This window comes from Trichophyton verrucosum (genome assembly GCF_000151505.1).
Source record: "Trichophyton verrucosum HKI 0517 chromosome Unknown contig00033_1.f1.exp, whole genome shotgun sequence".
NCBI lineage: Eukaryota > Fungi > Ascomycota > Eurotiomycetes > Onygenales > Arthrodermataceae > Trichophyton > Trichophyton verrucosum.
Window position 1 is genome coordinate 1 of NW_003315616.1, and position 27,061 is coordinate 27,061.

Sequence of the window (27,061 nt, forward strand, 5' to 3'; positions counted from 1 at the left end):
TTTCTTCTTCTTCTTCTTCTTCTTCTTCTTCCTTCTCCTTTTTCTTCTTTCTATTATTTATCTTCTCTTTTTCTTTTCTATTACTTATTATATTCTCCTTCTTCTCCTGCTCTCTCGTCATGGGCTACAACACTCGCCGCAAGTCGCTCTCGCTGCCGTCGCTGGGCATCCACATCCCTTGCTCTGGTCGCCGCACCTCCAACACTACAACCACTTCTACTACAACTTCTACTACAGCTACATCCACGAGTAGTAGTAATAGTAGTAGTAATACGAACGGGATAAAGACGGCCATGGCAGCGCCGTCCTCGCCTGTGTCGAAGAAGCAGAAGAGAGCGCATGAGGCGGACGGCGGGCTGGTCGCGGACAGGCAGCAGCAGCAGCAGCAGCAGCAGCAGCAGACAGAGAGACTCACGCCGCCCCCGTCGCCATCTCAGGATACGCAGGAGAATGCTCAAGCGAATGCTCAAGTGAATACGCAGAAGAACAAGATAGACACCGACGGGATAGCGGATGACATCGTCGTCGCCGTCATCCAGCAGCTCGAAAAGACCGGCAACAGGCCGCATCTCATCAAGGAGCTTGCCCAGGTCCTCTCCGCCACCACCGACTCCATCGCCAAGTAGGTCCACGACTTCACTACATCTATACATCTATATCTATATATACTAATCAAGAGACAGTTCTGCGAATGCGGCGGCTTTGATATCCTCCAGGCTGTCGCTCTACCTCAAGCGGCCGTGGACTCCCCTCGCGCCGTGTCCCATCGCCAAAGAGCTCATCCCCGTCCACCCGCGCAAGGTCTTCTTCTACCTGACCAACACCCCCCGGCAGCCGCTGCCAGCCTCCTCCCAGGACATCCTCTCGCCGGCGCCCTCGCCTTCAGTCGAGAAAGAAGTCACTCCCTGTCCGTCTCTCTCGCTGCCGGACCTCGACCGGGATGGAGAGGACGACGACGAGGAGGACAGGTCCAGGATGAGCCTCAGTCCAGAGGTCGACCTCGACTACAGCCTCGACATGATGATGGCCTCAGACTCCTTTGCCTCTTCTCTGCCCCTACGACAGCAGCAGCACTCGCACTCCCACGGCCACCGCATCTCGCACAACCACCGGGCTGCCTCGCCGCCTCTCGAAGGTGACGAGCGCGAGTTCACCCTCACCGCCAGCATGGTCAGGGAGCGCACGACCGGTGACGACGGCCAGGCAGGCAAGTTGCGCGGTCTCTTGCTTGATTCGCCGCCAGCCTCGCTCGATCTCCAGGTCGACATGGACGCCTCTCCTTATCTCGACGGCCAGGCTGCCTCCGACCAGGGCGAGTATGGCCACCACCAGTATGACGACTACTTTAGCAGGCCCATCGACATCCCTACTGCTACTACTACCACCACGTCAGCTGCGTCGGCTGCGTCTACTTCTACCTCTCCATCCGAGGCTCCCGAGATGCTGTATAGCACCTCGCCTTCGCCCTCCGTCGCTTCCGAGATCTCCTTCTCCTCCCTCACCACCACCGCCACCTCGGACTGCGACTCGGACGAAGACGTCAAGCCTGCCACCGCCCGTCTGCGCGCCCACAAGAGAACATACGACATGTCCTTCCCCCTGGACGTCATCGATCTCGACCCCCGGAAGCAGTACAGCCAGCTCTCGCTCGACTGCGCATTCAGCTTCTCCCTCGACTCCTGGGCCGACTTTCGCAGCCCCGAGACGGTAGAAGTCGACGAACTCGACGCCATCTTCGCCGACATCTAGTCCCTACCCTCACTACTCCTATCTCTCCCATCTTACTCTCCCACCTTACTCTTCTCTAACCTCCTCTTGATATCCATATACATCTTTTAACTGTACTTTACCCTCCCTGTATATATATACCTCCTCCACCCCGTCCCTGTTTCCCTGCTTTGCTCTTCTTTGCTCATGTACTATCTATCTAATACTGCACGGCGTACGGCACGAGTCTACTACTAACCCATTCCCCCCTTTCATCCACACACACACACACACACACGACGGGGTGCATCTCTTCCTATTTCTATCAGTTTATTCTTTTCCTTTCTTCTTCCATGTTTTACTTACCATCTCATCTCTTACCTTACACTCGTTATGACTTCCACGGTGTCACGGCGCTCTTCTTCCTTTCCTCCTTTTTCTTTCCAGCGGCTCGGTGTTTATTTGATGTCCAGCATGTCTTTCCATTTACTGCTTCTACTCTTATCTATCCTATATCTACTACTTACAACAAAGCCTGCTCCATGCCTGGCCGCAGAGCAGAGAAAACCAGACTCCCCAGCAACGAAACAAAAAAAAAGAAAGAAAGAACCTACTCCGCTTCTCTCTACCTCTTCTTCTTCCTCTTCTTCTCTTCTTCTTTCAGCGTGTCTATCTTGTTTCATTTCGACTGCGCCGCTTCGTTGAGAAAAAAAAAAGTGTCCCCCTTTCTTTGTCCGGCCCAGTATCGATGTATCTCATTAGCTTAGCTAGCTAGCTACTCCTAGATTGACCCCTATGAAAAGAAATATACTACATCTTACATCTTACATCTTACATCCTACATCTCATGTAGCTAAGCAAGACCAGCGGGAAGGAAAGCCAGACTATTTGCACATCGTCCTTTTTTACTAGCAAGCCATGCTTCCTTTTTATTCATCGCTCTGCTCACTTTCTTTCGTACATCTAGATAGATTTCAACAGCTTGAACTAACTTGCTTTTGATATTTCGTCAAATCGTAACTTTGCCTCCCTTTTCTTGCCCCGGATTCCCCGTCAAAAAGTTGGCTGCACGGTTGACGGCAGCGTGCTTGATAGACATCAAGACAAGTTTCAACACTGCCTGTTACGCTCAGTTGCGTCTCCTGGTGGCGGGTGGCGGGTGGCGCATTCGGGCGGATGAGCAGTTAGTTTGTTTGGATTACGGTCCGTCCAGGCCAGTCCAGTCCAGGGTTCAATAATAGTACTATCCGTAATATTCGTCTCTCCAGCTTGATGGGCCAGCAGCTTGCTTCACTTTCACTCAACGCTCGCGGCTGGGTATCGATTGGGCCTGGGATGGCGGCGGCGGCGGCGGAGGCAGTGGATGTTCCATGCGCGCCGGCTGTGGGTGTTGGTGTAGATGCTTCTGGTATGATGCTGGAACGCGGCTCTGGCTGCGAGGAGGAGCAGGGTCAGCTTCCCCGTCTTCTCGCTCGCCATCTTCCAGCTCCTCGCCCTCTTCTAGCTCCCCTTCATCGGCCTCTCCTTCTTCCTTTTCCGCCTCCTCCTGTTTCTGCTGTGACGAGTTGGCAGACGACAGGTTCAGATTCGACGCCGCGTTCGTGAAAGAGTTGCTGACCTGTCGGCCACCAGAGTTCGTCGTAGCATTAGCATTAGCATTAGCCGTGGCCGTAGTAGCTGTAGCTGTAGCTGTAGCTGTAGATGTAGATGTAGGGTTTGCAGCCGGTGACCCTGACACAGACACCGCTGATCGAGGCCGTGACGCCGGTTCCTCAGACTCCCGCCGCTGTCGTTTCGGCGAGTCCGTCGTCCCGTTCGACACAATCTCGCCCGGCTCATGCTCCTCCTCTCGATCGTGCTTGCGCCCATTCACCTGTTGTCCCCCTTGACTATCTCTCCGTCCTGCATTTTGCGCAAAAACCCGCCTCGTCGAGTCCGTCGCCTCCTCCCCGTTCACCGGCGAGGGCGCAGGGGCATACTTCTGTCCTGGCTTCGGCAGCGGGTAATTGTCATATATCTCTGCCATGCGATTACACGCCCGCCGTACCTCTCTCACATCCACGTCGATCTGCTCCCACCACGGCCGGCCCAGCTCGTCGTCCGCAAACGCCGCGTCGCAGTGCATCGCGGCCGCATACAGCGCGCTCGCCGCTATCGTCCGCGCACTAAACTGCACACACAGCACCGTAAACGTCGAATCATTCACAAACGCCCAGGCAGAGTTGCGCAGCCGCTTGTCGTCCTGCACCTGAAAGAAACAGATGAAATCATACAGCAACCTGTACGGCTGTTCGAGCTGGAGATCGAAACACAGTGCTTCGAGCAGGAGGTCTTCGTTGTGCAGTATCGTGTCGCGCCATTTCCAAAACTCCTTCGACTGCTCGTCCACAATCACGTTGGGCTGTTTCAGCGCTACCCGGCAGCAGGCCACGATCAGCTCCTTCATCTTCCGGCAGTTCTCTTCCACTTTTGTTGCGAGGAATAGCGCGGTGGCCGCGATCGGGTAAGGGTGTCGTCCGGGCCTCTGCGGCAGGTCGACCATGCTGTACCGCATGAAGAACCGGTGCATGTACACGCTGGCCGTGCAGAGCGTGAGTTGTGGCAGCTTCAGCAGTATCCCCACCTGTGTGATGAAGTTCACCCCTTTGCTGCGTTGTGTGTGTTCTGTCTCCATCGACATGCCGTCCAGCAGCGAGGGCGTATATCGGAGGTCTGAGTCGGTGAACAGCCATTGTGCTTCTTTCGAGGCCAGCACAGGGTTAGACGGCGAGGGCACTGGTTTTGCTGGCGGTGGTGTGGGTGCTGTATATGCTGATGTTGATGCTGATGTTGACGCTGCCGGCGCTGGCGCTTCCTCCTTTCCAGAGGCTGCTGCCACCGACGGCACCGGCATGGCGAAGGCTTGACGACTTGCGCCGGTATCTCTCAGTGGCTGTCAGCTCGTATCTCAAGTAAAGTAGTTAGTATTCAGCTGTTATCAGCAGTGACTGGAGTGGTTGGTGGTATCCGACGAGATGCGCGCGAGGAAAGGTAGTTTGAGCTGCTAGTTTAACTGCCACTGCTGGGAAGGCAAGGAGGTCGCGGCCAGCGCTAGGTCAAGAGACGAAAGGACAGTCGGGCAGTATCAGCAAAGACAGGCCGACACCGACGGGTAGAAGCATCAAAGGAGGCTGTTGATCGTGAGCAGACGGCGTTGCATGATCCAAGATGTCTTTTCTGTCTTTTTAACTTGGAAGTTTTTTGGACTCGAGCGGAAAAATCGCTGTCATGTGATCAACACTCGCCGCGGCGGGCGCTTATTGACCAAAGAAGCGCGACAATAGGGAGAATTTGAGCGTTTGATATATTTGATATATTTGACATATTTGATGTATTTGATAGATGGGAGTAGTCAATAGTAGAAGAGAGTCAATAGATACAACACGCCCGTAGAAAACTCCAGAATTATCCCCATGGTATCATAACAGATGGTGCCTGCCCGGTAGAACCGCCCCCAAATACACAGTAGTAAAACGAAAATGATAGCTTGCTAAACAGTACTCCTTACTCAATCCAAGGGCAATGCAAATTCACTCTTCTTCGCTGACTTCACTCTCGTCTTCACTCTCGACATGGTTGGCGTACCGATGCTGCTGCTGCTGCTGCTGTTGCTGCTCCATCGCCAGTCTTGCCTCCTCCTCCCTGGCACTCTCTTCAAGCGCCGCCTCCATCTCGGCCACTAGATCGTCTTCAAAGTCCGCCGGCTCCTCGTCTCCGTCCGCATGATCCGCAGCCTGGGCATCTTCCATCGCCTCGTCTTTGTCTTCGTCTTCTTCCTCTTCCTCCTCCTCCTCTTCCTGCACTGGCCGTCTGCCAAAGAACGACGGTCGGGGCTCTTCTACATCTTCCTCATCATCGCTATTGTAGCCTGCCTCGTTGGCCGAGGTGTTGTTGGATGCAAAATGGCTAGGGTCGATCTTGAACGCCGGCCGTTGCGGTGGTGGGGAACCCATGTCGATGATCAGATCCCCATCCACGATGATGTTGCTGCCAGGTGACCCGGCCAGCCTCTTGGGCTCATCATCAGAAGCAGAGTAGGTTCCCACCAGATCGGGCGTCTCTACAGATGGAATGATGGTGTCCTCAACCAGCTCTGGCTTGGGCGGGAGTGCAAGAGCAACAACGGGTGGTGCAGCTGGTTCCTCCGGCTCCCTGGCCTTTGTAGAAGCATTATTCGCATTCCCGCTGCTGGTGTTGGCGCTGCTAGTAGTAGTAGTGGTGGTGGTGGAGGCGGTGGTAGTGGTTGTAGTAGCAGCGGACGACGCAGCCTTGGGATTCCGCTGTTTCGGAGGACGGAGCGGGTTGGCTTTACTCTTTGGTGCAGGTTTCGGCTTGGGCTTTGGTTTTGCTTTGGCAGCTGCAGGAGCTGCTGCTGGTACTTGTGCTGCCGGCACTGATCGGGGTGCTGCAGGTCTGCTGCTGCTCGCGGCCTGGTGAGGATCTGGAGTGCCGGGCGCTGAGCTGGCTTCCACGGCATTCTGTTTGCTGCCGGCACCGCTACCGCTGCTCTGCTCCGCCTTCTTCTTGGGCAGAAAGTGTCTGTAGTCATAAGGATTCTCTTCATCCGCTGGTCCTACATCCTCTTCTTCGCTCTCGTTCTCCCCCTGTTTATCTCCCGCAGCCTGATCGTTGTTGGAAAAAGAAGTGCTCAATTGGGGGTATTGCTCCGAAACCTGTCGGTCCGTCTTCCCCGGCGCCGATTTCAGGTTGAAGTTCAATCTGGTCGACACCGGTTCAAGGATGAACGCCTTGCGTTTTGGGTCAAATATCAGGACCAAGTTGCTGGTCTCGGACTTTGAAGCGGTCGACGATGACGATTCAGGCTCGACGCCACCGCTGTAGACATAGGTCAGGTCTGTCTGCTCTGCATTGCCTGCCTTGCTCTGTATCGTCAACTTGTACCGGTCTGGGGCTCCGGCCGGGTAGATGGTCGTCTTCTGTTGCGGTGTGTTGCCCTTGCTCTTGTAGTTGTATGTCACATTCACAAACTGGCGGCTTCGTGCATTATCCCTCCCCGCCAGCTTGTCCCCCAGGAGTATAGGATATTCGCCTGGCCGGGTAGGGTCGACCATCTGCGCCCCGTTCAGGTTCGGGGTCTGCGGTGCTGAGATGGTAGCCATGGTGTTCGCTCGGCTGGCTGGCTGGTTGGCTGTAAGGGCGTTCGTTCGGCTGAGATTCGACAACAATAACTCGACCGGTGCGACTGCGACACGCCGAATACGCTGGACACAGTGATGGAGTTCGACCTGAGTGCTGGCAATCGAGCGAAGAAGCGAAGGACAGAGGGCTCTTGAGCTGCTGAGTTATGTCCCCAGTTTCTTGAAATACCCGGGCGGCCGGCGAGGCTGCTGAAAGAGAGGGATGGAGCCCTTATGAATAAGGCATTATTATTAGAGCAAACAGGCCAGCAACAATGGGGAGCAGCGAGAGTCAGCGCAGGTTAATGGGCCCCGTTTATTGTTTTTATCCTGCCCGCAGCCGGCGGCTCTCTCGTCGTCGTCGTCTTCGTCTTTCTTGTCCTTCTTCTTGTTCTTCTTCTTCTTGTTGCTGCGAAGAAAAAAGGTGGGAGGAAAAAGGAATGCGCCAGTTTGGTGAAACAAGAAAAAACGGATGACCAGCACGAATGGGACGAGCGCCGGCAAGGGCTGATGCGAGATGCAGCTACGCAGGCATGGGCAAGGCGCCGAGCATGCAGGACGCCTCTCCAGGCCTTTTTACGCTTGTAGAGGACGGAGTAAGGGCTTGGGACAAGTGAAGTTATAGGCATGGCCTCGTCAGGTAGTAGTATTCTCTTCTATCCGTGGTAAATAAATATAGTAACTATAGTTATAGACCTCTCTCTCTCTCTATCTCTCTCTCTATCCAGTCTGGCCAGCCGCAAGAAGAGCGCTTTCACTTTGATGGAGAAGATCCCTTTGCCCCGGCACCCCCAGCAGCTTCACTGCCGGCCGTCAACAGGTCTAGACGCTCTGCCAGGATGCGGTGCTTGCGGATGGCCTCCTCCCACTCCGGCACTGCTTCGGTTTCGTCTCCGTCCTCGTCGTCTTGGTCCGTTCCCCCGGTTGTACTCAAGAGGGAGAGCATCATGGTAAAGTCTCCCCCCAGTCGGCCCAGACTGGCGGCGCAGTAGAGTACTTGGGTGAGCAGGCTCTCTCGCGAACTCTTGTCCCTCACATTCGGCAGGTATTCCTCCAGCGTCTCGGCCAGGAGCTGTGCCAGATGCATGGGGAACGTAGCCAGTGCTGGGGGCAGCTGGGATAGCATCGATGCCTCGGACAGCTCTTCCTCCTCCGTTTCTTGCTGTTTGGTAGCTGGGTCTAAAGTCCCAGGCGCGAATATGTTCTTATACAAAGACACAATAGCAAAGCTTTGCTCTCGGTATATTTCAATATATTTCTTCAAAAACCGTTCTGTTTGCTGCCCACCAGACCATGTATTATTATTCTTCGATCCCTCGCTGGTTTCCCCCTTGGTGGTATTCTGTCGTCTCCGGAGGGTCTCTTGATCTGCCAGTTCCCGCAGTGGCTCAAGGGCACTTAGCATGTTCAAAAGGTTCGCCAGACGGCAGACGAGGAACAAAGCACCATAGGCACCTTCACTCGTACTACCACCGCTTGCGGACTTGGTACTCGATGGCTCTTCAAGATCCGGGGCAATACGCCGTAGCCACCCTATGATCCTCATTGCAGGTGCCAGCCTAATGTTCTGTACTCTGAGATCAGAGATCAAATTGGTAGTCATATCTTTCATAGCATCTTCGGCCTGATTTGTTATATCCCTGGCCAGCGGCGACTCGGGATATAGTGTCTGTAGTCTCTTTATATGGGCAAACAAGTCCAGTGCAGCCGAGTAATTGGACGTACTCGACAGGCTGCTTGAGGACAACGTCCCACCAGTGCCACTGCCAGCACCACTACCAGCACCAGCAGACGACGCTCCCGAGGAAGATGAGACGGCCGTAGAAAGCAGAGTTGGTAGCTCTAGGATATCAGATAGCCTGTCCACATTGCGGGCGAGCTGGAGCGCCTTCTTTCGCCTCTCCAGTATCTGGCTGTCCCCTGTCTTGCTGTACGTCGAAGAGAAGCGCACGGCTTCCTCGTCGAGCTTCGGTATGGCATCTCGGAGCCGTTGCGTCTCTCTGGCCAGCTGTGGGAGTGATTTCTGCAGTGACCGGTGGTTGTCTGCGGATGTGATGAAGGTCTTGTGGGATCTGTTGGCGAGCGCCTGGAGGGAAACGAGGTTCGAATGAGAGACCTGCGAGAGCGACTGAAGCTCCGTCGACGTCAATGAAGCTGTATCTAGCGTTGGTATGTGGTTGAGATACTGCGCTGTGGTCGAGCTCGTCGCGGGTGGTGGTGGTGGTGATGATAGTCGAGGAGAGCCTTCGGCGGCATCAAAGTGAGGGACGAGCAGCTCGTAGAGTGCGTCTGCCATTATCGAGACCGGCGCGGGCGTTCGTCAGTCCATCGATACGTATCATTCATGCAGATTCGGTGCAGGGTCCCCGGCAGCTTATTTCAAGAGGCCGTGACTGACTTGCTGTGGTAAATATGTCCGTCTGCTTCTGCCTGTGACGCTTGATGTGCCGATTTAGTTCCTAGCAGTTTTATGAAGCTTTGAGATAATCCGAGAGTTTTCAACGGCTTCAACCCCAGAACCCCAGACCAGACCCTGTTTCATGTTATATCCTTACAAACACCGGAGCTATCCTGGATACAGCTATATAAATATTTGATGCTTAGCTTCTCGGTTGGTCTGGAGGAAGTATCTGGGATTTTTGTGAACGTCTCTAGGTCGCACTTGGGCGGAGGATCATCATGGGCAAGCCACGAGTCAGTACGGAGAAGACGCCTCTACTCTATATCGAAGAATACAAGAAGCTGACAGCTCTATCTACGTCAGTTAATCATCCTGATCCGGCATGGACAGTCAGAAGGGAACAAGAATCGGGAGATCCATCAGACAGTCCCTGACCATCGCATCAAGCTTACTCCCGAAGGCCATCGCCAGGCACTCGAAGCCGGCCGCAGGCTGCGGGAGATGCTACGGCCCGATGACAAGATACACTTCTTCACATCTCCATACCAGCGGACGAGAGAGACTACAGAGGGAATCCTCAAATCTCTCACTTCCGATGACCCTTCGCCGTCACCGTTCCCCCGCCAGGGCATCCAAGTATACGAAGAGCCACGGCTGAGAGAGCAGGACTTTGGCAATTTCCAACCATGCTCTGACGAGATGGAGCGCATGTGGCAGGAGCGTGCAGACTATGGGCATTTCTTCTACCGTATTCCCAACGGGGAGTCGGCGGCGGATGCCTACGATCGAGTGAGTGGCTTCAACGAGTCTCTATGGCGGTTATTTGGAGATGACGACTTTGCCAGCGTCTGCGTGCTGGTCACCCATGGCCTCATGACTCGCATTTTCTTAATGAAGTGGTATCATTTCAGTGTTGAATACTTTGAGGATCTCCGGAATATCAATCATTGCGAGTTTGTGGTTATGCAGAAGAACCCGGACAACGGGAAATACATTCTACGAAACAAGCTGCGGACGTGGTCTGAGCTGAAAAAGGAGAGAGAAAGGGAGCGTGAAGCTAATAACATGCCGTTAACATCTCCCATAAGCCCGAGGAGAGTATGGGGTGGATGTCCAGATGGGTGTGATCATGCTCGTCACAAGCACCGAGTAACTAAGAGGCTACTGCACCAGAGTACTTCAACAACCGGACTGGTGACTGGAGGCGAGAAGACCGGCAGCACGGAGAAAGAAATGGAACTAGATGACCGATACCAGAATGACGATGGAGATGAAGAAGAGGATCAAGATGAAGGGGACTCCGCGCTGGCGGAGCTGTGTGACCAGCCGGTTCTACAGATCAAGTCCACTGTCTCGACGAGTCAAGGAGCCAGAGCAGACAAGACCCCTCGCACCGTAGAGGTACCACATCTAGGCGGTCGAGATGCTGGAGGCTCAAATAGTGGTGTATCAACAGGCCACACATCACCCTCACCAGAGAAGCATGCCGGCTCTTCAGCCCCGACTAACAATGGCGATGGAAACGTTCGCCAGGGATCCGGCCTGAAGTATACCCACCAGCGTGATTTTGATAGAGATGACGACTATCCTAATGAAGACGATGAGGATTCAGAAGATGAACGTGCTAGGCTCGAAGAACAGAGCGTCCAGGGAAGTGTATACTAGTATGCGCTCCCAGCCCAAGAATTTGTTTTGAGGTCTTTAACCGATATACCCTGTGATATAGATTTCTTGTTACATATATTCAGCTATGGAACCTAGCAATAGGAGCAGAATGTCTTTTTGATAGAGCTTAAAACGGTCCTTCAGCTCCTTAGTAGGGAGTATCATATCCTAGTTTGACAACTCATACCAGAACCAAGCCAGTAATAACGAGTATCAGCCATTAAGACACACATTATCGGACCAAGGTCTTCCTATCGATACCGCTTAATTTCTCGCAGGATATTCAACATCCCCCCTGGCCACCACCGCCCCCTTTCTTCTTCAGGCCATAGGATAGTCACAAAATTGTTCCCAAATCTGTTCACCATCCCAGAAAGGGTGACAAACGGCAGATTTCCAATCCACCATGACTCTTCCTCTACCAAAAACATTAGGACTGACCAATGCGCATATATGTCCAGCGCAAGAGCTTGCTCCATCGTCAATCCTGTAGAAGTGTCATACAACTCTGCATCAACAGGACTCTCAAGTCTCTTGTCAAGGAGCGGGAGAACAAGATCTAGATATGCTTGAGGAACCTGGACAAGGAATGTAAGGAAGTACCGCGTCAATGGCTCCGTTGGCTGTGGGACCACGGACCGGTTTGCAAATGATCGAAGCCATGAGGCTACTTGTGGCAAGGACATACTCTGGGGTTCAAAAAGGTCTTGAGAGACGTCGTCAAGTGGTGAGAACGAAGATGGAGAGGGCTTTGATGAATAGTGGGAGGAGAATGCATTGCTTCTGATATCCTTTAATATGTCGAAAGCAGCACCACAGGCAGCTAATGTGCCGTCGGCATCATTGCAGTGATATAACGCGTAATCCAAGCGTTTCTGGAGTTTTGAATAGGCCTCTTCGCTGGTTGACGAGATTATTGGGCCCATTGTATGGTTACATGGTGTACCTATACCTGATGCCCTGGTTCTGGCTTCCGGCAGTATCAAATGATCATCTGATCCTGGGTCCGTTATGGGAGACGGTGCAATCCCTGACACTGGACTTTCACAGTCCAGGGTTTGGAGAGTGGCTCTTATTCCTCGCATAATAACTATTATATCCCTCGGTGTGGATGAAAGCGGTTTTTGAGGTTCCTCTACTCGTCCCTTTTCTGATAGCCAGTGGTTTATCTGTTGACTTGCAGTAGCAAAAGGAACCAGCATCAAAGCGCTGGCTAACAGTGGCTCCAGCTTCAACGTATCCAAGGAGGACATTGACTCCCTCATCCGTTCACTTGCTGAATGATAATGCCGGTAACCCGTTACCAGGGCCTGTTTAACTGCGCCCACCTCGGCAGGAGGTTTTCTGGATATCATATCGCATGCTAGGCACGCTGCAGACGCCGCCAGGACAGAGTGAAAGACGGTTCTGCTCTGCAGGGCCAATGTTGGTATGCCGATCTGCAGTGCACTTTGGTCATTTTTGCTATACGTCAAGGTCCGGCTGGTATGTTGTAGGTAGTGGTGGTATAAGTCAGTGTCTGATAATTCACCCGGGGTATCCGTGGAAGGGGAGAAAGTTCTTGCTTCAGTGGCTGAACGTGTTGATGGGGACCGCTCCTGGTATGAAGAAACACTTGGTGAGGGTGATAGAGTGCCCCGGGATGGGCTAGGTACAGACAATTCGTCTCTTGGGGCTTTTTTGCCTGGCGTGAATGTTTCTGGGTAGACGCATTTGTAGAAACCAGAGACACATCGTACACATGCCGGCTTCTCCTCGTCACACTAAGGCAATGTGTCAATTCCCTGTTCTATTAATGATGTGCGTGTAAAGCCTGCTTACTTTTATTCTTCGCCGCTTGCACTCGAAACACCCGTTTCTTGACTTCTGGTGGCGCCTCCTTGTCTTTCTTTGGCCATGGTTTTCAGGGGTTGGCATTTTAGTTATCGCCCTTCCAATTGCTGGACGTCACAACTCCAATAGGAAAGGGTATATATTATGTATCCTCCAGAACTACTCCATACACCACGGGAGACAAGTGACCGCATTTAAATGCAGTCAACCGTGAGGCTGATATAGGCATCCTCGAAAAAACGGTGCATCTTCCCGTCCCTGAGCTGGCCCTCAGTTATTGGGCCATTAGGCCTGCCTTGGCACCTGAAGAGTCCTGCGGATGTTCATCCATGCTCAGCCTCATTGAATTCCAAATACAAAGGCTAAAGCCACGAGTCTGAGGGCGCGATGCAAGGGAAATCCACATGGGCGGCCTGCTCCAGGCCCAGTCTGAGGTCATGAAGAGGGCGAAATACCCCGTGTTTAAGGTAAGAATATCGCGTGGAAGACCTGTGACGGTGACGAAGCCATGTGGTCCAAAAGACAGAAATCCCGGTTCAGCCGGTGGAAATCCAGGTAAAGTTGTGGGATACTGCTGCCTGAGGATCAGGGAAAGTTTGGTATCCAGCCAAGTATTTGTCACTTTGCTTTCGAGAAACGTACTGTAGAGAGTATCAGGTTTGGAGGCTGAAACTCCGGGGCTGAGGGCTGCTCCGTGCCACCCATGCTTGTCAACTCTATATCTACTCTACTATATTCCGTACCTCCTTTACCCCTTGTTTTAGATGTTCCGGTTCTCTAACAGATAATGTATTAAGTTCTCTATCTAGTAATCTATCTCATATCGCGGGAAAGGCGTAGGCTATTCTATAACATAACCAAAAACAGTCGTGTATCCGGGGATTTTACAATGCTCTGTTGAAGGTGCCGCTGCTGACGGGCACAACTTTACAATCCATTCCTAGACAGGAAATCATAACTGATCTGGTAGCCGGCTGTAGCATTGTTGTGCAGGGTAAAAGCATGTCCAGTATTCGGCTGGATGGCAACCTCGATCTCAGAAGCCTGAGAATACGTCTTGCGTAGCTCTTTCATATCCGCAAGACCCTTGCAATCGCCACCGCAGATGTAGAAGTCGAACTCTGGCAACATGTATTGAATTGGGCCCTTGAAGTCAGGACCAGGTAGCCCAACAATATGGTATGCAGATGCAAACTCTCCAATCGGAACGGGCTGTTTGATAGCGTCCCCGTAATCAAGCATTTCCTTGGTGAAAGCGGTCTTGGTATCACCGGCGAAGAAGATGGTTTGGATACCACTCTTCTGGCACACGACGTAGCCACTTGGCCGGTTGAAAGGGGTAGAACTGGTGGGTGCGAACTGGGCGCTGAAGGAAGCCATGCCTGCTTTTCCGAGGTATTTGTTCAACAGGTAGCCCGTGATTATGGCTCCGTCGGAAAGAGAGCTGTGTTTGGCGATAAATGCAGAGGTAAGGAAGGATCCGAAGCTGTGACCGACATGGACTACCTTTTTCACTGGTTTGGCAGCCATGTTAAATGCAGCATTGGGAGGGACGGCCTTCCCGGCAAAGTCGTATAAAGTACCGTTGCGAGCCATAAGGGTCAACTGGCGGAGAATTTCGAGTTCCAGGGGAGCCTGAACAACATCGTATGCATCAGGTTTGTCAGATTTCCCAACTCCCAGGCGGTCGTAGGTGAGAATGGGATACCCTGCTCTTAGCGTAGCTTCTACATAGGACTGCTTCTCACGGTCCAGGGTTGGGTCCCAGTATCTCGAATCATAATGGACTCCATGGGTAGCAATGTGCAGGATATCGTTCTTTCCGCCTGAAACTTTGGGGACACACAGCTGCGCGTGGATTTTGAAGGTATCGGAGGTTGTGGTGTTTTTGATGATTCTGGCTGCGCCTGCAGGGGTGCTCCACGTATCGGAGTATATGGCCCAAGCTATGGCATCGACGTTGCTGTCCACTCTGGGTATATCGTAGATGGCGCTCTCTGAGGTAGCAAACACTGGGATATCCAATTCTTTGCAGTACCCGTGGTTGTGTTTGGATGTATGGACGGCTGCAGAGGAGACGCAGTGGGCAAGCAGCAAGCCGACAGTGGCAAAGGCGACAGCCATGATAGTAAACAGAAGGGTTCAAGTGAAGTACGTCAAGTAAACCTTTGAATATAGCTATTCAATGGATGAGAGGTGAAGAAGATGCTGAAGATGATTGTAATCGACCAGACATAGAAGAGGTAGTCTCTCATATACCTGCGATGAAGCAGCACTGCCTCGACATCAGCCCTCATGGAGGATGGCATTTTGATCCTAAGAACGCCGTATCTCATCTATACGACAGCCGAGTTGATATCGTAGATGTCTTCAGCTCCGTTGATCGTGTTGTGGCTGTTGAGCCTTCGAGAGTATTTGATATCTTCAAGCTTAACCAGGAACGTATTCACAATGCCAAGACCTCGTATAGCGGCTTGCAGGGGACGTATTCAGTGCGACAGGGGGCGTATTCCAAGGGGAGTAGCTTTATGAGGCTTCGGATGGTCCATCTTACTGGTGAATAGCATGAAGAATGGCGGCTATGGGGCTGAGACTGGCGATACACTCTCAAAAGCCCAGCATCTCAGCCATAAACAGGCCTCGTACCGCTTATGGTATACAAGGAAGAAACACAAATCTTCCGCGATGAACGACAAATTCTCCTCTGAAGTGCTTTTAGCATGTAGATATCCTCAGCACTGCCACTGGCATTGACGATGTCAGTCTCATCTCCGAGAAGTTCAGACGGGTATAAGTATATCTTCATTTTCCAGTCCTTATCCTACCATCATCATCACATCCAAAGTCCAAAAGGCATTAGCCAGACAGCAACCTACGCTTTAACCCCATCAAGCTCCTCAAACAAACACTTTTCGCATCTACAAATACCTTACCAACCCGCCAACAACCAACAAATAAACAAACAAACCACTTCACACCTCGCAAGAATGGCAGCCATTGTCCTTGCTCTCGGCGCCGCCATCTACATCACTGCCGAGAAGATCCAGGACCACCGAGAAAAGAAGCGCGCCTTGAAGGCCAAGAATGCCACGAAACAAGCCGTCCTTGAAGATGACGACAGTGTCATGGCCGCCGATGACCTCCCTGCGTACAAGACGGAGAAACCTCCAGCATATGATTTTGAGCAGTACCAGCAGCAGCAGCATCCGACACTTGCGTCCAGCAAACTCATGGAAAGTTCAAGCCAGCGGTATTACATCCAGGCGCGGTCCACCTGAAGGACCAAGCATTGTGTATATGACTGCGAGTATGAGTATATGACGGCAGAAGAGAAGGAGTATGCTTTGTTCACATGTTGGGTTATGCATTTCTGGCCTATCTTGTTTCCTTGGTTTATGTTTCCTTTTTCATGTTGCACTGGGGGTATATCCAATATCCATATAGATAGATAGATGGTTAATGGTGGTCTAGAATCTGAAGGAGTGTTCAACTTTTGCAACTTTCAACTCCTTTTGCCGCTGGCTTGAATCCGGTTGGTAAGAGCCAAAACGTAAGAATACGCGTTGTCATTGGCTATGGTTCGTGACAGAAATAACAAGTATCCAGCCAATCAGCAGAGGAAGAGTAATGGATATCACGTAATTCGACACACGTTCAAATACACACGCAAAAGTCATCTTAAAAGCCTCTTCTTGTATTTTTTGTTTATTCCGGTAGATGACGCTAAGTACAGCCGGTTTATCAAGATATCAAGCAGAAAAGAAAGGAGGTAAGGTTGAGCGGAACTTGGGAGCCCATCCATCTATCCATCCACCTCTATCCGAGCCGACGACAGGGGAGAGGGAGGTGAAATGAGAGCAAGAGACATCGGAAATTAGTATACGAGTGTATGAAGTATTTGAGTGGACTTTGAGTGGGCAGTAGGACAAGGGAGAGGGGGAAAAAAAACAAGATATCATTCATTCATTAGCCGAGCAAGAAGCAGAAGTAAAAGAAAGTGTGCAGGTATCAAGAGTGCAACTAAATATAAAGTAAAGTAAGGTGTATGTGGTATATTCATCTTTTTTGTTTCCATCTTAGTTCAAACCAAGCTCCGTTCAGGCAATCAAGCGAGACACACAGAAGTGAATAAAAGCAAGGGAAAAAATGGAGCCACTGAAGTAAGTAAAGAGTTGGTTAAAAAAATAAACTGGAGAAAAAAGGGGGGGATGGTGGATTAATAAGTTTTGTTTGCTTTCTTTCAAAGTTCGAGTAATGTAAGGTGGTGGTAAGTAGTAAGTTGAATGACACGAATAAAGCACAAGACAGGTAAATTAGCTGATGCAGGGACAGGGTAAGTGACAAGGGGTTGAGAAGGTATGAAGGGATGGGAGAAGAAGAGGAAGGACTCGAGACATTTGACAAATTGGCAGAGAAGACGCAAGAACGCAAGATGCACGCATAAGAAAGATATTTTAATTAACGAACCCCCCTTTGCCATCACCATGCAGGTAGATAAGAAAAAAAAGATGAACGAAATGGAAGTAGATATTAAAAGTGAGGAAACGAAAGCCCGCCAACCGAATACCAAAATTAAAAGAAAAGGAAGAAAAAAGGAATAAAGTAACCCATCGAGATAAGAGTGGAAGGAAGGAGAGCGAGATCGAAATTCTATGGCTTTTTGTTTGCAGTTTTTTTTGGATGATGATTTTTGTATTTCGGAGTTCGAGGTTATTCGCAATTTTGGGATTCGCGTCGAAGTCGGAAGATGAACTCGATGGCGAGAAACGAAGGGCAAACCCAGGCAAAAGTAAACCGGAAATCATGAAAGGAGAAGAAGGAAAAACAAGTTCAGGATCAGTCTTGCTGAAACCGAACCAAACCAGGGCAAGGCAGGGCGGATAAGGCAAAGTATGAAAGGGGGATCAAGTAGACGGATAGATTTTGAAACAGGTCGAGGGTTGACAGGTTTGTTTTTGGGATGATGGGGAAGGCGTGAAGGGTAAACAATTTTTCGGTGGTAGTGCTGGTGTGGAAGGTCGTGAACGTGAATTATAGCTGTTAAAGGGACAAAAGCAAGACAAAGCAAGAATGGGAATATTGCTGCAGAGAAAAGACAAAACGCCGAAGAGCCAGATATCGCAGTGCTAGAAGAAACGAAACGAAACGAAACGAAGCAAGACGAGACGAAACGTGACAAAAGGAAAGGAAAGGGAAATGTCTATGAGGGAGATAGCGAGAGAAGCGCCTCCAAATAACGATGCCCAAGTAAGAGTGATAAGGGGTAAAAAAAGGAAGACAACTGCGAGATGGGGAATAGCATAACAAGTAATGAAAGGGCAAGCAAGGCGTGGCAAATTAAAGAAAAAAAAAAAATGGAAAAATGGAAAAACAGCAAAAAAGGTCCAGTTCAAGGGGTATGGTTGTATATGTATGTCAAGTTCAAATCAAGTCAAGAGAAAAATCATCAATCATCCATCCGCGTAGAACGAAGTGAGAAAGTGTAAGTAAAGAAAGGAAGAAGTAAAAGGCATAAGGCTGAAGAATAAAGTCGAAAAGTCGGAAAGTCGAAAAAAGCCGAAGAATAATAGGCAACGTGAATCGTTACGTCGGAAAGAATTTTTTTGGGTGGAAAGTCGAAAGTCTAAACGGATCAAAAAAAAAAAGCGTTGTAACGAAACTTTTGGAATTAGTGTCAGAAGGAAAAAAGTGTTCATCCGGCAACAGGCTGCATTCCGAAAGAAGAGACGGGGAAGTAGAGATCATGGCTCTTTGCGCAGTAGAGACAGCCACATCCAGGGCCGTGACCCGTCCAGACATTCCCGTTGATGTTATTGTTGATTGGACTGAAGGCGTTGGCATACATTGGAGTATGAACGTAAGACGGTGGCTGGGAACGAGGAAGCGGCAATGGAAGAGCAGTAGGCCCGGGACGAGATGTTTGCTGTTGTTGCTGCTGCTGAGGGAGCCAAGTGGCGCAGTATGGCGGTGGAGCGTTGTATGGCCAGGCAGCATTTGAACCAGAACCACCGACAGAGTGGAAGTAATCTGGTGTGCTAGGCCCGGTGTGAGGGGCAGAAGGTGGTGAGTAGTCGGATGCAGCAAGAGGAGTGGTTGCAGCAGTGCTGGCGTTGCTGGTTGGCAGCCAGGGGCAAGCACTGCGCTGGTACTGTGGTGGAATGGGGCCGTCGGGCGAAAGCATGGCCTTGGGAAGCGCGCTGTGGTGACCGCTACCGTGATGGTAGAGTGGATGACGACGGTGGATGATGTTTGTGTCAATGGGGGCGAGCTTCGCACGGGATTCGTTGGATGAGGCTGCGACCGCCGCCGCCGCAGCGGCACGGGCATCAGCCTTGGCTCTCCAGCTATCCCAGTGAGCCTTCCAGGACATGAATCCGTCATTCTTGGTGTGTATACGCTCGTGGATCTTCCACTCGAAGCCAAAGAGCCACTCAAGCTCCATGGAGTTGAGATCTGCGACGGGGATGCTGCTGACTTCAGCCCAGGAGCGGTTCTGGAAGGTGTTGTCGTCGAGGAACTTGCTGCCGAGCAGGAGGCCGGTAGTGAGCATACGGTAGACCTGGGTGGTAGCAGGTGTAGACGAAGACGATGTCTTGACAGCAGTCGGGTAGACGTCGGCGGAGGATAGCATCCTCATGCGAGAGGCCAGATAGTAGAGGCCGAGGAGGATGGTGGAGCTAGGCAGACGCGTAGACGAAAGGATCTGAGAGACGTATTTGCGGAACTGCGAGGGAGGCGTGGTTCCTGGGTGGACGCTTCGGAGCATGTCAATATCTGCAAGCACTAGCTTAGACTGGTAGAGAGCATACATTCCATGGGCCATCTCGGCCACGAAGTCGGTCATCTGGTCCATGTCGTAGTCTAGATGAGCCGCCACGCCGCCTGTGGTCTTTTGTTCCTTTGCCTGCTGCTGCTGTTGCTGCTGCTGTTGATGGTGTTGTTGCTGTTGCTGCTTTCGCTGCTGGTGTTGATGCTGGAGGTGCTGCTGGATATGGTGCTGGTCCTGATGGATCATGGGATCATGACGACGGTACCGAGGAGGCACCGCACTGTCCATAGGAGCCAACTTGCTTCCATGCATCGCCATGAGCCCATGGTGACCATGGCCCAGACCAAGACCGAGGCCGTGAGCGAGAGGATTGTTGTAGAGCATCTGCTGAGCCATCAACTGCTGCTTTCCAGAACTGTTCTTGTGGTTGAGATCGCCTCTGCCGTGGTAAGGGTTGGGGTAGGTAGGCTGGTACTTTTCATACTCAGCTCCGGCCCCGTACCTGCCAAAGGCAAAGCCGGCATGTCCGCCGGTGGTAGCACTAGCACCAGCACTGGCGTAGAACGAAGGGTCGGTCTCGATGCGAGGAGCGACGTTGGTGTGTGGCGGAGTTGGCGGGAAGGTGTTCAACCCCCCGGACGCGAAGAAAGACGGCATAATGGGCGAAGAAGTGGTCGACGCGAGCAAGGCAGCAGTCCACAACGGAGATGCTGCCTCTGACTGGCTATCTGAATCTAGCCAGTCGTGGTAACCCTTTTACCTTTTTTTTCCCTCTCTCTCCTCCTGTGTCCTTGATGGATGTACTATCCCGTCAAGCAAAAAGAAAAAGAGACCGGTCTCAGATGGGAGTCGTGTCTTTGCTCTTGTCTCGCTCTCTTCTCTCCCGACCCCGGACGGGCCTTGTCCCAACAAGGACCACTGGCTGGGTTGAAACGGTCGACCCTTCACCCTCTAGTATGACATTTGGGGAGATAAGAAGCAGCAGATTCCAGCCTATGAGGGAGAAAACCGATCAGGGGCGTCAGATGATTGAGCCGGATGAGTAAAAAGAGTGGCAGTCGAACAGTCGTTGGTTCAACCAGAAAGTAGAAAATAAAATATACTAGAAAAAAAATGTAGGAGCAACGGAAAAAAAAAGGGTAGAGCAAAGAGAAGCCGATAAAGAAGAACGAGGCGCTTCGCGGTATTAAAATGAACCAAGGAGGGAGGAACGAGACTTAGTGAAAAGCTCGTTGGTGGTTGCGGTTGTGGTGGTTGTAGATGGTGATGGCGGTCGTCTGGGAGGTCGACGGCGAACGCCAGCGAAAAGAGACGGCAAAAAAGAGAAGAATGAAACACCGACCAAGGACGAACAGCAGGACACGAACACTATGAGCAGAGCTGAAGGGCGTCAGCAGTGCTGGTGGTGAAGGGGGGAGCTGGTGTTGGTGTGTTTGGTGGTGTGTGGTGGATGGTTGAGAAGATGGTGAGGATGGAGGTTGGAGGTTGGAGGTTGGAGGTTGAAGGAGAGGAGGAAGAGGAGGAGGAAGAGAAAAGGGAAGACGGCGAGAAGAGGCAGAATAACGAAGGTGGAAAAAGGGCTGTAAAGCTGGTACAAGGGCCTTGCTTGGTACTGTAATTATTAGTCAGCAAGGAAGGTAAGAAAAAAAAAGAGCGCAAGGGCAAAGGAAAAAAAAAGGCGCGAAAAAAGGCAAAAAAGCGAAAAAAGCGGAAAAAAAGGCGAGCGTCAGGTGAGCAAGAAGAAAAGGAAGAAAAGGAAGGGAAAAGTCAACCTTTTTCCTGACAGCTTGTAAAGTTACGGTAAGTTCCATACGAGAGTTAGAAGAAGACGAAGAGCCGAGGGGAGAGACAGGGCAGTGCAGCTCCTCTGACACACCCTGAACTGCTGTTCATACGCGTTAATGCTGCTGCCTACTGTGTGATCTTCTTTACTGCGCCGACAGGAGGAGGAGGATGAGTCTGTGTCTTCTAGTCTGTGTCTTCTAGTCTGGTTTCGATGGCTTTTCTGCTCTGCTTCTGCTTCTTTTCTCTTCTTCCGCTTCGTCCGCCGGATGAGTTAGAGTTATAGATGACTAAGCAATTAGGGTTACCCGGACGACGGCCGATAGAAGAGAGAGACCGCAAGTAGACGAAAGACGAGATGATACATAGATGACTACTACTATTAAAGGGCGAGAGGATGAAGATGATGGTAAAATTCATTAGTGTACACATGGATAGACAGCCTTCCAGGGAGAGAGAAGCAGAGAGAGAGAGAGGAGGGGGCCCCCTCTTGGAGATAGATGACCGAGCAGGAAAGAGGAGAGCGGGAGCAAGACGGTGCAGAGGATAGGGCGTGCAGGAGAAGCAGAGGCAGATGCAGATGCAGATGCATGCATGCAGGCCACAAGTTGGGACCAGGATGTCAGTCAGTCAGTACGGAGAAAGTAGGATGACGTTCGAGGAGGGCGGGGAGTCATAGAGCTGAAAATGACTAATAGCAAGTTGAGAGGGAGAGAAGGCAGGAGGTCACCAGGCCTGCCTCTGCCTCTGCCTCTTGTCACTCACTCCCTTTGCCTCTCTTTCCATTTGACTTCTTCGCCTGCATGAAGAGTCAAGTCAAGGTCGAGAGTTAAAGGCGCAGGCGGGCGGGAGTGCAAGGGGGGAGGGGGAGGACAGCAAAAGGGAAGGCCGTTTTTTGTCATCACATACAGGAAACAAAAAGGAAGAAAAGAAACATTGTATAAGAAGGTTTTTAAACCCTCGGAAACCGGGCCCTGGTCGCCGACAACTCCGTACCCTTGCAGAATAGACAACACAGATTGTTAGAAAGACAGCAAAAAAGATGGCAGCAAAAAGGTAAAAGGGAAGGCGGGAGAACACGGTTAGGGGGTCCAGGAGAAGTTCATGGCAAGGTTGGCTCTGGCGCCGTCGACTCTCTCGCCTTTCCACTTGTTCTTCCACTGCCACTCCCGAGCTGCGGCGTCGAGGTAGGCTTGTCGACAGTCCTCCGGTAGCTCGGCCAGTACCTCCGGCGTCATCTTGAAGTTGATTCCTTCAGAGCCACCGTCGTGGTCGTTGCTGCTGGCTTCGTTATCTAGTGAGATCAGTCCGTTGGAGCCGAGGTCGTAGTAGTCCCCGTCTGGTCCGGGGATGAGGTTGAGAGATGAGTTGGGTGCGGACTCATATGCGATGTCATGGATGCGGAAGTTGCGGCTGAAGATGCCTCGGACTGATGGAAAGATAGTAGTCGATGTAGAGGATGAGGAGGAGTCTTCAGATGGCTCGATTTGCTCCCAGCGTGCGTGGGTTGGCTGCATCGTCTTGGGATACATCATCAAGTTGGTGTGGATGTCATACACGCCGTTGATGTTTTCTCGCCGTAGACTCGCCAGTTCAGAGTTGAAGCGACTGCGAGCTGTTAGTACAACAAATGGATCAACGCAGTCTATAGGGAAAGCAAGGACAGAAGACATACCTAGCTTCACGGGCATGCTGGACCATCCAGTTGTCCCCCGTAACCACAATCTTCCTCTTCTTGCTCTCCACGGCCTTGCTGACTGGCATAGGCACCGAAGGCACCCCTGAGTGATACACACTGCTTGCCCCATGCCAGGCAACATACTGGTTCTTGTTATACTTCTCCCCGGGAGCGGGCAATCTATCCTCAGGTACGGCTAATTCGCCCTCTACATCTCCTCTGTCCCTTGCCTCCTGGGCATGGTAGTCATCCACAACCTTCCGACCACCAATGATGATGCGCGCGCCAAATTCGCGAAAGACAGACCGCGCGGTCACGATGCCGATTGCTCGGCCTTTGTACGAATGAGGGATGATGTCTCGTTCGATAAGGTCGCGCTTGGCTTCGTCGTCGATAATGATCTTGTAGAGCAGCCTGTGCTTCTGGAAGAAGAGGTAGGAGTCTCGAAAGCCAATACACCGCGCTGGCTCCGTAGAGAGCATGTATTGCCTATCCCCTCTATCGAGCACTTTGAAGGTGCGTACGCGGAACTCCCGGCCACCCAGCAGATTGCCTAACTTGTCGACCTTGGTCTCTCCCTCCGGGTCTTCGGGCAAGTCAACCTCATCATCAACGACCTCTAGAACGTTCCCGTCCTTGTCCAAAGGCAAGTGTGAGACATGCGCCGAGCTGCCGCGCGACTTGGGGCCCCAACGACCAACTCCTCCTCCTCCTGCTCCTGTGCCGCCACTGCTACCGCCTGCTCCGCCGCCATAAGGCCGGCCTCGTCCCCGGCCACGCTTGACTGGTGTATTCGCGCCAGACCGCGCTCCCGGTGTATCTGGAGTGCCTGTCCTGCCTGTTCCTGTTGGCGTTCCTGTGCCTTCATCTGCGTCCCAGTCGGCTGGTTTGTTCTTTGGAGGACGACCAATGCGCCGCCGTCGTGGGGGCCGCCCGAGCATGCTGCTGCCGCCTCGTCCCGCCGTGCTGGAAGGCCGAGACGGTGAATCCTGTGCGACTCCTTCAGACTCGTTGTCTGCGGTGGGTGTCATCCCTTCTTCGCCCTCAATAGGTGTCCTCGGCGTGTCTCTCTCGTCCTCGTCGACTTCTTCGTCTTCCGCAACTTCCTCGCCTTCGCCTTCACCTTCTCCCTCGGCGTCGTCATCTGCTTCATCTTCGCGAGTATCCTTTTGAGGCGAGGCCACGCCTGTCATCTCTGTGTCAGACTCTTCTAGCTGCTGCGGCGTGGATTCTATCTCCATGTTAGCTCTTTGCCCATTGACTATCTAACCGCGTCGTCTACTTACTGAGCGAAGCGGCAGCCGCCCTTGCAGCCGCCCTGACTTTTCGGGCCATGCTCTTGGAGATCGAGGCTCCAGTGAGCGATAGAATATAGGTCTTTCAATGGTGAGAGCTACTATATATCTTTCTCTCTCTCTCTTTCTTTTTTACTCTCTTCTTCTCTTCGTCTTATTCTTTATCTTCATTTTGCAACATCGTCAAGCTTTAACTTTTGTGCACGTGATATCACATGATTTAGCTTAATCAGCAGAGAGCACGTGTCAGAAAGTATCTACAGAGAGCTGATAGAGAGATGGAAGCCATTAAGAAGAAACAGACGATGAAGTAGATGAAGAAGTACGGAGTAGGCGAAGATGAATATGATAAAGGATGTTGAAGACGATGGCAGCGATGGCAATGACGATAGAAGCGGTAATAGTAGGCTCTAGAAGTGCGGAGTACTCCGTATAGTTGGTAGAAACAGGCAGCTGGCACCCTTTGGGACTACAAGGTAGAGTCTACGCCTACCCACCGCAAGAATCACCACATCCCGACTGAGCTCCATCGGCACATCCGATCAACGTGGAAGTGGACGGCGGACGGAGTAACTGCCGAGAGCTCCCACCTTAGTCAGAGAGGCGAAAAAGGATTGTTCAGCGGCAATAATGGCCACAGACAGGGGGAATAAAAGAGACTCCAGCAGAGCCATGGAAAGGACGACGTTCATCTCTCGGCGACCTCGTCCCATGGAAACCAAACGGCCAAACGGGTGTGCGACTTTCTCCCGGGCCTCTCATCGTCCAGGGCAAGGCCTCTCTTTCTCCATGCCGAAGGGGAAGCTTGCGGGCCAGGCACTCTCGTCTTAGTCATGGGCTCTTGTTTGTACTGCGATGTACTTACCATATCCCTCTGGTGGGACAGACACTCGACCTTGATGCATCTCACCTTCGTCTCGCCTCAAGTGCCGGCCAATCCACCGTCTTGCCTTGAGCATCTTCTCCGTTTTCCCTTTTTCCTTTTTCCTTTCTTCTTTGCTTTCCCCCTCCTTTGCTTTGCATTGCTTTCTTCCCTGGGACTCGAACCCCGCGGTGTGTTATTCAGCTCGGTTTGTAGATACCGTACCGTATTTGAAGTGACTTCCCATGTACCCGTTGTGACTTGCAGGTGTCGACTGCATGCATGCATGCATGTATGTATACCATGATGTAACCAGCTAAACCTCAGAGTTTTGCTTCTTTCAGGCAGAGATCAGACAGAGATCGAAGCAAGCAGACATGAAGGACGCCCGGGAGATCGAGACGGAAGCAGCTGCATGGACGGCCGAGTTCGGCAGTTGGTCAGTGACACCCGCGAGGACTCGGGGAAAAAGAGAGGACAGCGACGATGAGAGAGACAGTCGAGATGACCGTTTCACGAGCTGAGCCGTCATCGTCACCGTCATCGTTCGTCTTCTTCGTCTGTCGTGGATGGCCCTCTCTCTCTTCTACTGCTTTCTGCTCTCTCCTGGACGGCCTGGTGATGTCTGATGCCCGGCTGCCAGTGGTTGCACAGCTCGGAGGCGAGCTAGATCATCCGACTGTTTTCTTCTCTTCTGCTGCTAACTTCTCTGGCTCTTCTGCCTCTTCGATGTATATTTTTATCTGCAGGTATGACTGCCTGGTGCAACGCTTGTCTCCTGAGGCTGGCTCTCTTGACCCTTTCTAGTAAATCCTCGTTAGCCGTAGCTGTAGCAAAAGCCCTTCTCTTTTATCTTTGATATCCTCGTAGTGTCTTCTCTCTCTCCCTCTCTCTTCCTCCCACCTTCAACCCTCACCTTGACCTCATCTTCAAACGTCAACTTTGCCTGACATCGTCCTGTCTGTGGATCAGGTCCCATCGACTGTCCTCCACCACGGCGGACCTCCTTTGCCGCCTGTCTCTGCTGGCTCCGTCTCCTCCTCTGGGTCCGAAACACTAACCATCAAAATAAGAAGGAGAAGAAGAAGCAGCCAGAAGGAAATAAGAATAGGAAGCTAGCTATCCGTCGCCGTCGCCGTCGCCGTCCTCTCCTGTCCTCTCCTCTCCTATATCTATATATATTAAAAAAGAGAGAGAGACTTCCGCCTTTGGTTACCTAACCTTCTTTTTTTTCCCCCTTCTCCCTCTTTGCTTTCACCCACCAAAATATTTTTCCTTCCCTCCTCTCTTCGTCTACTTCGCTACATCTTCAGCTCTACCTCTGGCTACATCCTCCACTACGCCGACTCCAGCTGCTCGACTAGGGCCTGTCTGGCGGTCTGAAGTTGCTTTGCTGTCGAACAGGTTCAGCCCCCCCTTTTGCCCTTCGCCACCGCTTGCATCCTGCGCTGCGCTGCTGCTGGCCTTGCTGCCAATCACCACCACCCCTCCCAGCCCCGGACCAGCGCCCGCGCCCCCCCGGACGACGTCAGCGAGAAAGTCGACCTGACCAGCAGCGAGACAGCGACAGCAGACACCGAGACAGAAGCAGCTCAGTAACAGGGAAGAAAACAGAGGGAAGAGCACAGAGAGCGTGCTCGTGGATGGACACCAGCTAGCCCGCACGAAGAGGACATGGCGGAGTTTGGAGGAGTGAATGCCCATGCCCACGCAGACCTGTTGCGGCAAGCGATGCTTCAGAAGTGAGTCCCGCTCTTTATATCGTGTCTGTATTATTATTATTGTTGTTATTCTTCTTCTTCGTTTCTCCCGCCCCCTCTACTGCCCCCTTTGTACCTCTTGTCCAACGGTCGTAACGGTGACCGCCGTCGGCTGTACACTTGGCTGCCCTT

At 52.0% G+C, this 27,061-nt stretch overlaps 14 protein-coding genes across 14 annotated transcripts; 7 read left to right on the forward strand and 7 right to left on the reverse strand.

Annotated features, from left to right (window-relative positions):
* Nucleotides 1-293: 293 nt before the first annotated feature.
* Nucleotides 294-1,749, forward strand: TRV_00402 (uncharacterized protein; the record flags this gene model as incomplete). The annotated part of the gene is made up of 2 exons (XM_003025366.1): nucleotides 294-622; nucleotides 717-1,749. 2 exons carry the CDS (start codon nucleotides 294-296, stop codon nucleotides 1,747-1,749), a joined length of 1,362 nt encoding a protein of 453 aa, XP_003025412.1.
* A 311-nt stretch (nucleotides 1,750-2,060) lies between these two features.
* TRV_00403 (uncharacterized protein) lies at nucleotides 2,061-2,474 on the forward strand (the record flags this gene model as incomplete). The annotated part of the gene is made up of 1 exon (XM_003025367.1): nucleotides 2,061-2,474. One exon carries the CDS (start codon nucleotides 2,061-2,063, stop codon nucleotides 2,472-2,474), a length of 414 nt encoding a protein of 137 aa, XP_003025413.1.
* Nucleotides 2,475-3,007: 533 nt separating this feature from the next.
* On the reverse strand, nucleotides 3,008-4,600 carry TRV_00404 (cyclin, putative; the record flags this gene model as incomplete). Its single annotated transcript, XM_003025368.1, has 1 exon — nucleotides 3,008-4,600. One exon carries the CDS (start codon nucleotides 4,598-4,600, stop codon nucleotides 3,008-3,010), a length of 1,593 nt encoding a protein of 530 aa, XP_003025414.1.
* A 676-nt stretch (nucleotides 4,601-5,276) lies between these two features.
* On the reverse strand, nucleotides 5,277-6,866 carry TRV_00405 (uncharacterized protein; the record flags this gene model as incomplete). Its single annotated transcript, XM_003025369.1, has 1 exon — nucleotides 5,277-6,866. The coding sequence occupies one exon, from the start codon at nucleotides 6,864-6,866 to the stop codon at nucleotides 5,277-5,279; it is 1,590 nt and encodes a 529-aa protein (XP_003025415.1).
* A 772-nt stretch (nucleotides 6,867-7,638) lies between these two features.
* TRV_00406 (uncharacterized protein) lies at nucleotides 7,639-9,180 on the reverse strand (the record flags this gene model as incomplete). The annotated part of the gene is made up of 1 exon (XM_003025370.1): nucleotides 7,639-9,180. The coding sequence occupies one exon, from the start codon at nucleotides 9,178-9,180 to the stop codon at nucleotides 7,639-7,641; it is 1,542 nt and encodes a 513-aa protein (XP_003025416.1).
* Nucleotides 9,181-9,563: 383 nt separating this feature from the next.
* Nucleotides 9,564-10,950, forward strand: TRV_00407 (uncharacterized protein; the record flags this gene model as incomplete). The annotated part of the gene is made up of 2 exons (XM_003025371.1): nucleotides 9,564-9,647; nucleotides 9,676-10,950. The coding sequence occupies 2 exons, from the start codon at nucleotides 9,564-9,566 to the stop codon at nucleotides 10,948-10,950; spliced, it is 1,359 nt and encodes a 452-aa protein (XP_003025417.1).
* Nucleotides 10,951-11,201: 251 nt separating this feature from the next.
* Nucleotides 11,202-12,305, reverse strand: TRV_00408 (C6 finger domain protein, putative; the record flags this gene model as incomplete). The annotated part of the gene is made up of 1 exon (XM_003025372.1): nucleotides 11,202-12,305. One exon carries the CDS (start codon nucleotides 12,303-12,305, stop codon nucleotides 11,202-11,204), a length of 1,104 nt encoding a protein of 367 aa, XP_003025418.1.
* A 1,405-nt stretch (nucleotides 12,306-13,710) lies between these two features.
* TRV_00409 (uncharacterized protein) lies at nucleotides 13,711-14,907 on the reverse strand (the record flags this gene model as incomplete). The annotated part of the gene is made up of 1 exon (XM_003025373.1): nucleotides 13,711-14,907. One exon carries the CDS (start codon nucleotides 14,905-14,907, stop codon nucleotides 13,711-13,713), a length of 1,197 nt encoding a protein of 398 aa, XP_003025419.1.
* Nucleotides 14,908-14,972: 65 nt separating this feature from the next.
* Nucleotides 14,973-16,061, forward strand: TRV_00410 (uncharacterized protein; the record flags this gene model as incomplete). Its single annotated transcript, XM_003025374.1, has 3 exons — nucleotides 14,973-15,268; nucleotides 15,348-15,505; nucleotides 15,568-16,061. 3 exons carry the CDS (start codon nucleotides 14,973-14,975, stop codon nucleotides 16,059-16,061), a joined length of 948 nt encoding a protein of 315 aa, XP_003025420.1.
* Nucleotides 16,062-17,141: 1,080 nt separating this feature from the next.
* Nucleotides 17,142-17,384, forward strand: TRV_00411 (uncharacterized protein; the record flags this gene model as incomplete). The annotated part of the gene is made up of 1 exon (XM_003025375.1): nucleotides 17,142-17,384. The coding sequence occupies one exon, from the start codon at nucleotides 17,142-17,144 to the stop codon at nucleotides 17,382-17,384; it is 243 nt and encodes an 80-aa protein (XP_003025421.1).
* A 1,091-nt stretch (nucleotides 17,385-18,475) lies between these two features.
* Nucleotides 18,476-20,209, reverse strand: TRV_00412 (cyclin-like protein (Clg1), putative; the record flags this gene model as incomplete). The annotated part of the gene is made up of 1 exon (XM_003025376.1): nucleotides 18,476-20,209. The coding sequence occupies one exon, from the start codon at nucleotides 20,207-20,209 to the stop codon at nucleotides 18,476-18,478; it is 1,734 nt and encodes a 577-aa protein (XP_003025422.1).
* Nucleotides 20,210-21,002: 793 nt separating this feature from the next.
* On the forward strand, nucleotides 21,003-21,335 carry TRV_00413 (uncharacterized protein; the record flags this gene model as incomplete). The annotated part of the gene is made up of 2 exons (XM_003025377.1): nucleotides 21,003-21,120; nucleotides 21,178-21,335. 2 exons carry the CDS (start codon nucleotides 21,003-21,005, stop codon nucleotides 21,333-21,335), a joined length of 276 nt encoding a protein of 91 aa, XP_003025423.1.
* A 1,081-nt stretch (nucleotides 21,336-22,416) lies between these two features.
* Nucleotides 22,417-24,253, reverse strand: TRV_00414 (uncharacterized protein; the record flags this gene model as incomplete). Its single annotated transcript, XM_003025378.1, has 2 exons — nucleotides 22,417-22,942; nucleotides 23,010-24,253. The coding sequence occupies 2 exons, from the start codon at nucleotides 24,251-24,253 to the stop codon at nucleotides 22,417-22,419; spliced, it is 1,770 nt and encodes a 589-aa protein (XP_003025424.1).
* Nucleotides 24,254-25,655: 1,402 nt separating this feature from the next.
* Nucleotides 25,656-26,389, forward strand: TRV_00415 (uncharacterized protein; the record flags this gene model as incomplete). The annotated part of the gene is made up of 3 exons (XM_003025379.1): nucleotides 25,656-25,918; nucleotides 26,040-26,104; nucleotides 26,142-26,389. 3 exons carry the CDS (start codon nucleotides 25,656-25,658, stop codon nucleotides 26,387-26,389), a joined length of 576 nt encoding a protein of 191 aa, XP_003025425.1.
* Between the last annotated feature and the right edge of the window lie 672 nt (nucleotides 26,390-27,061).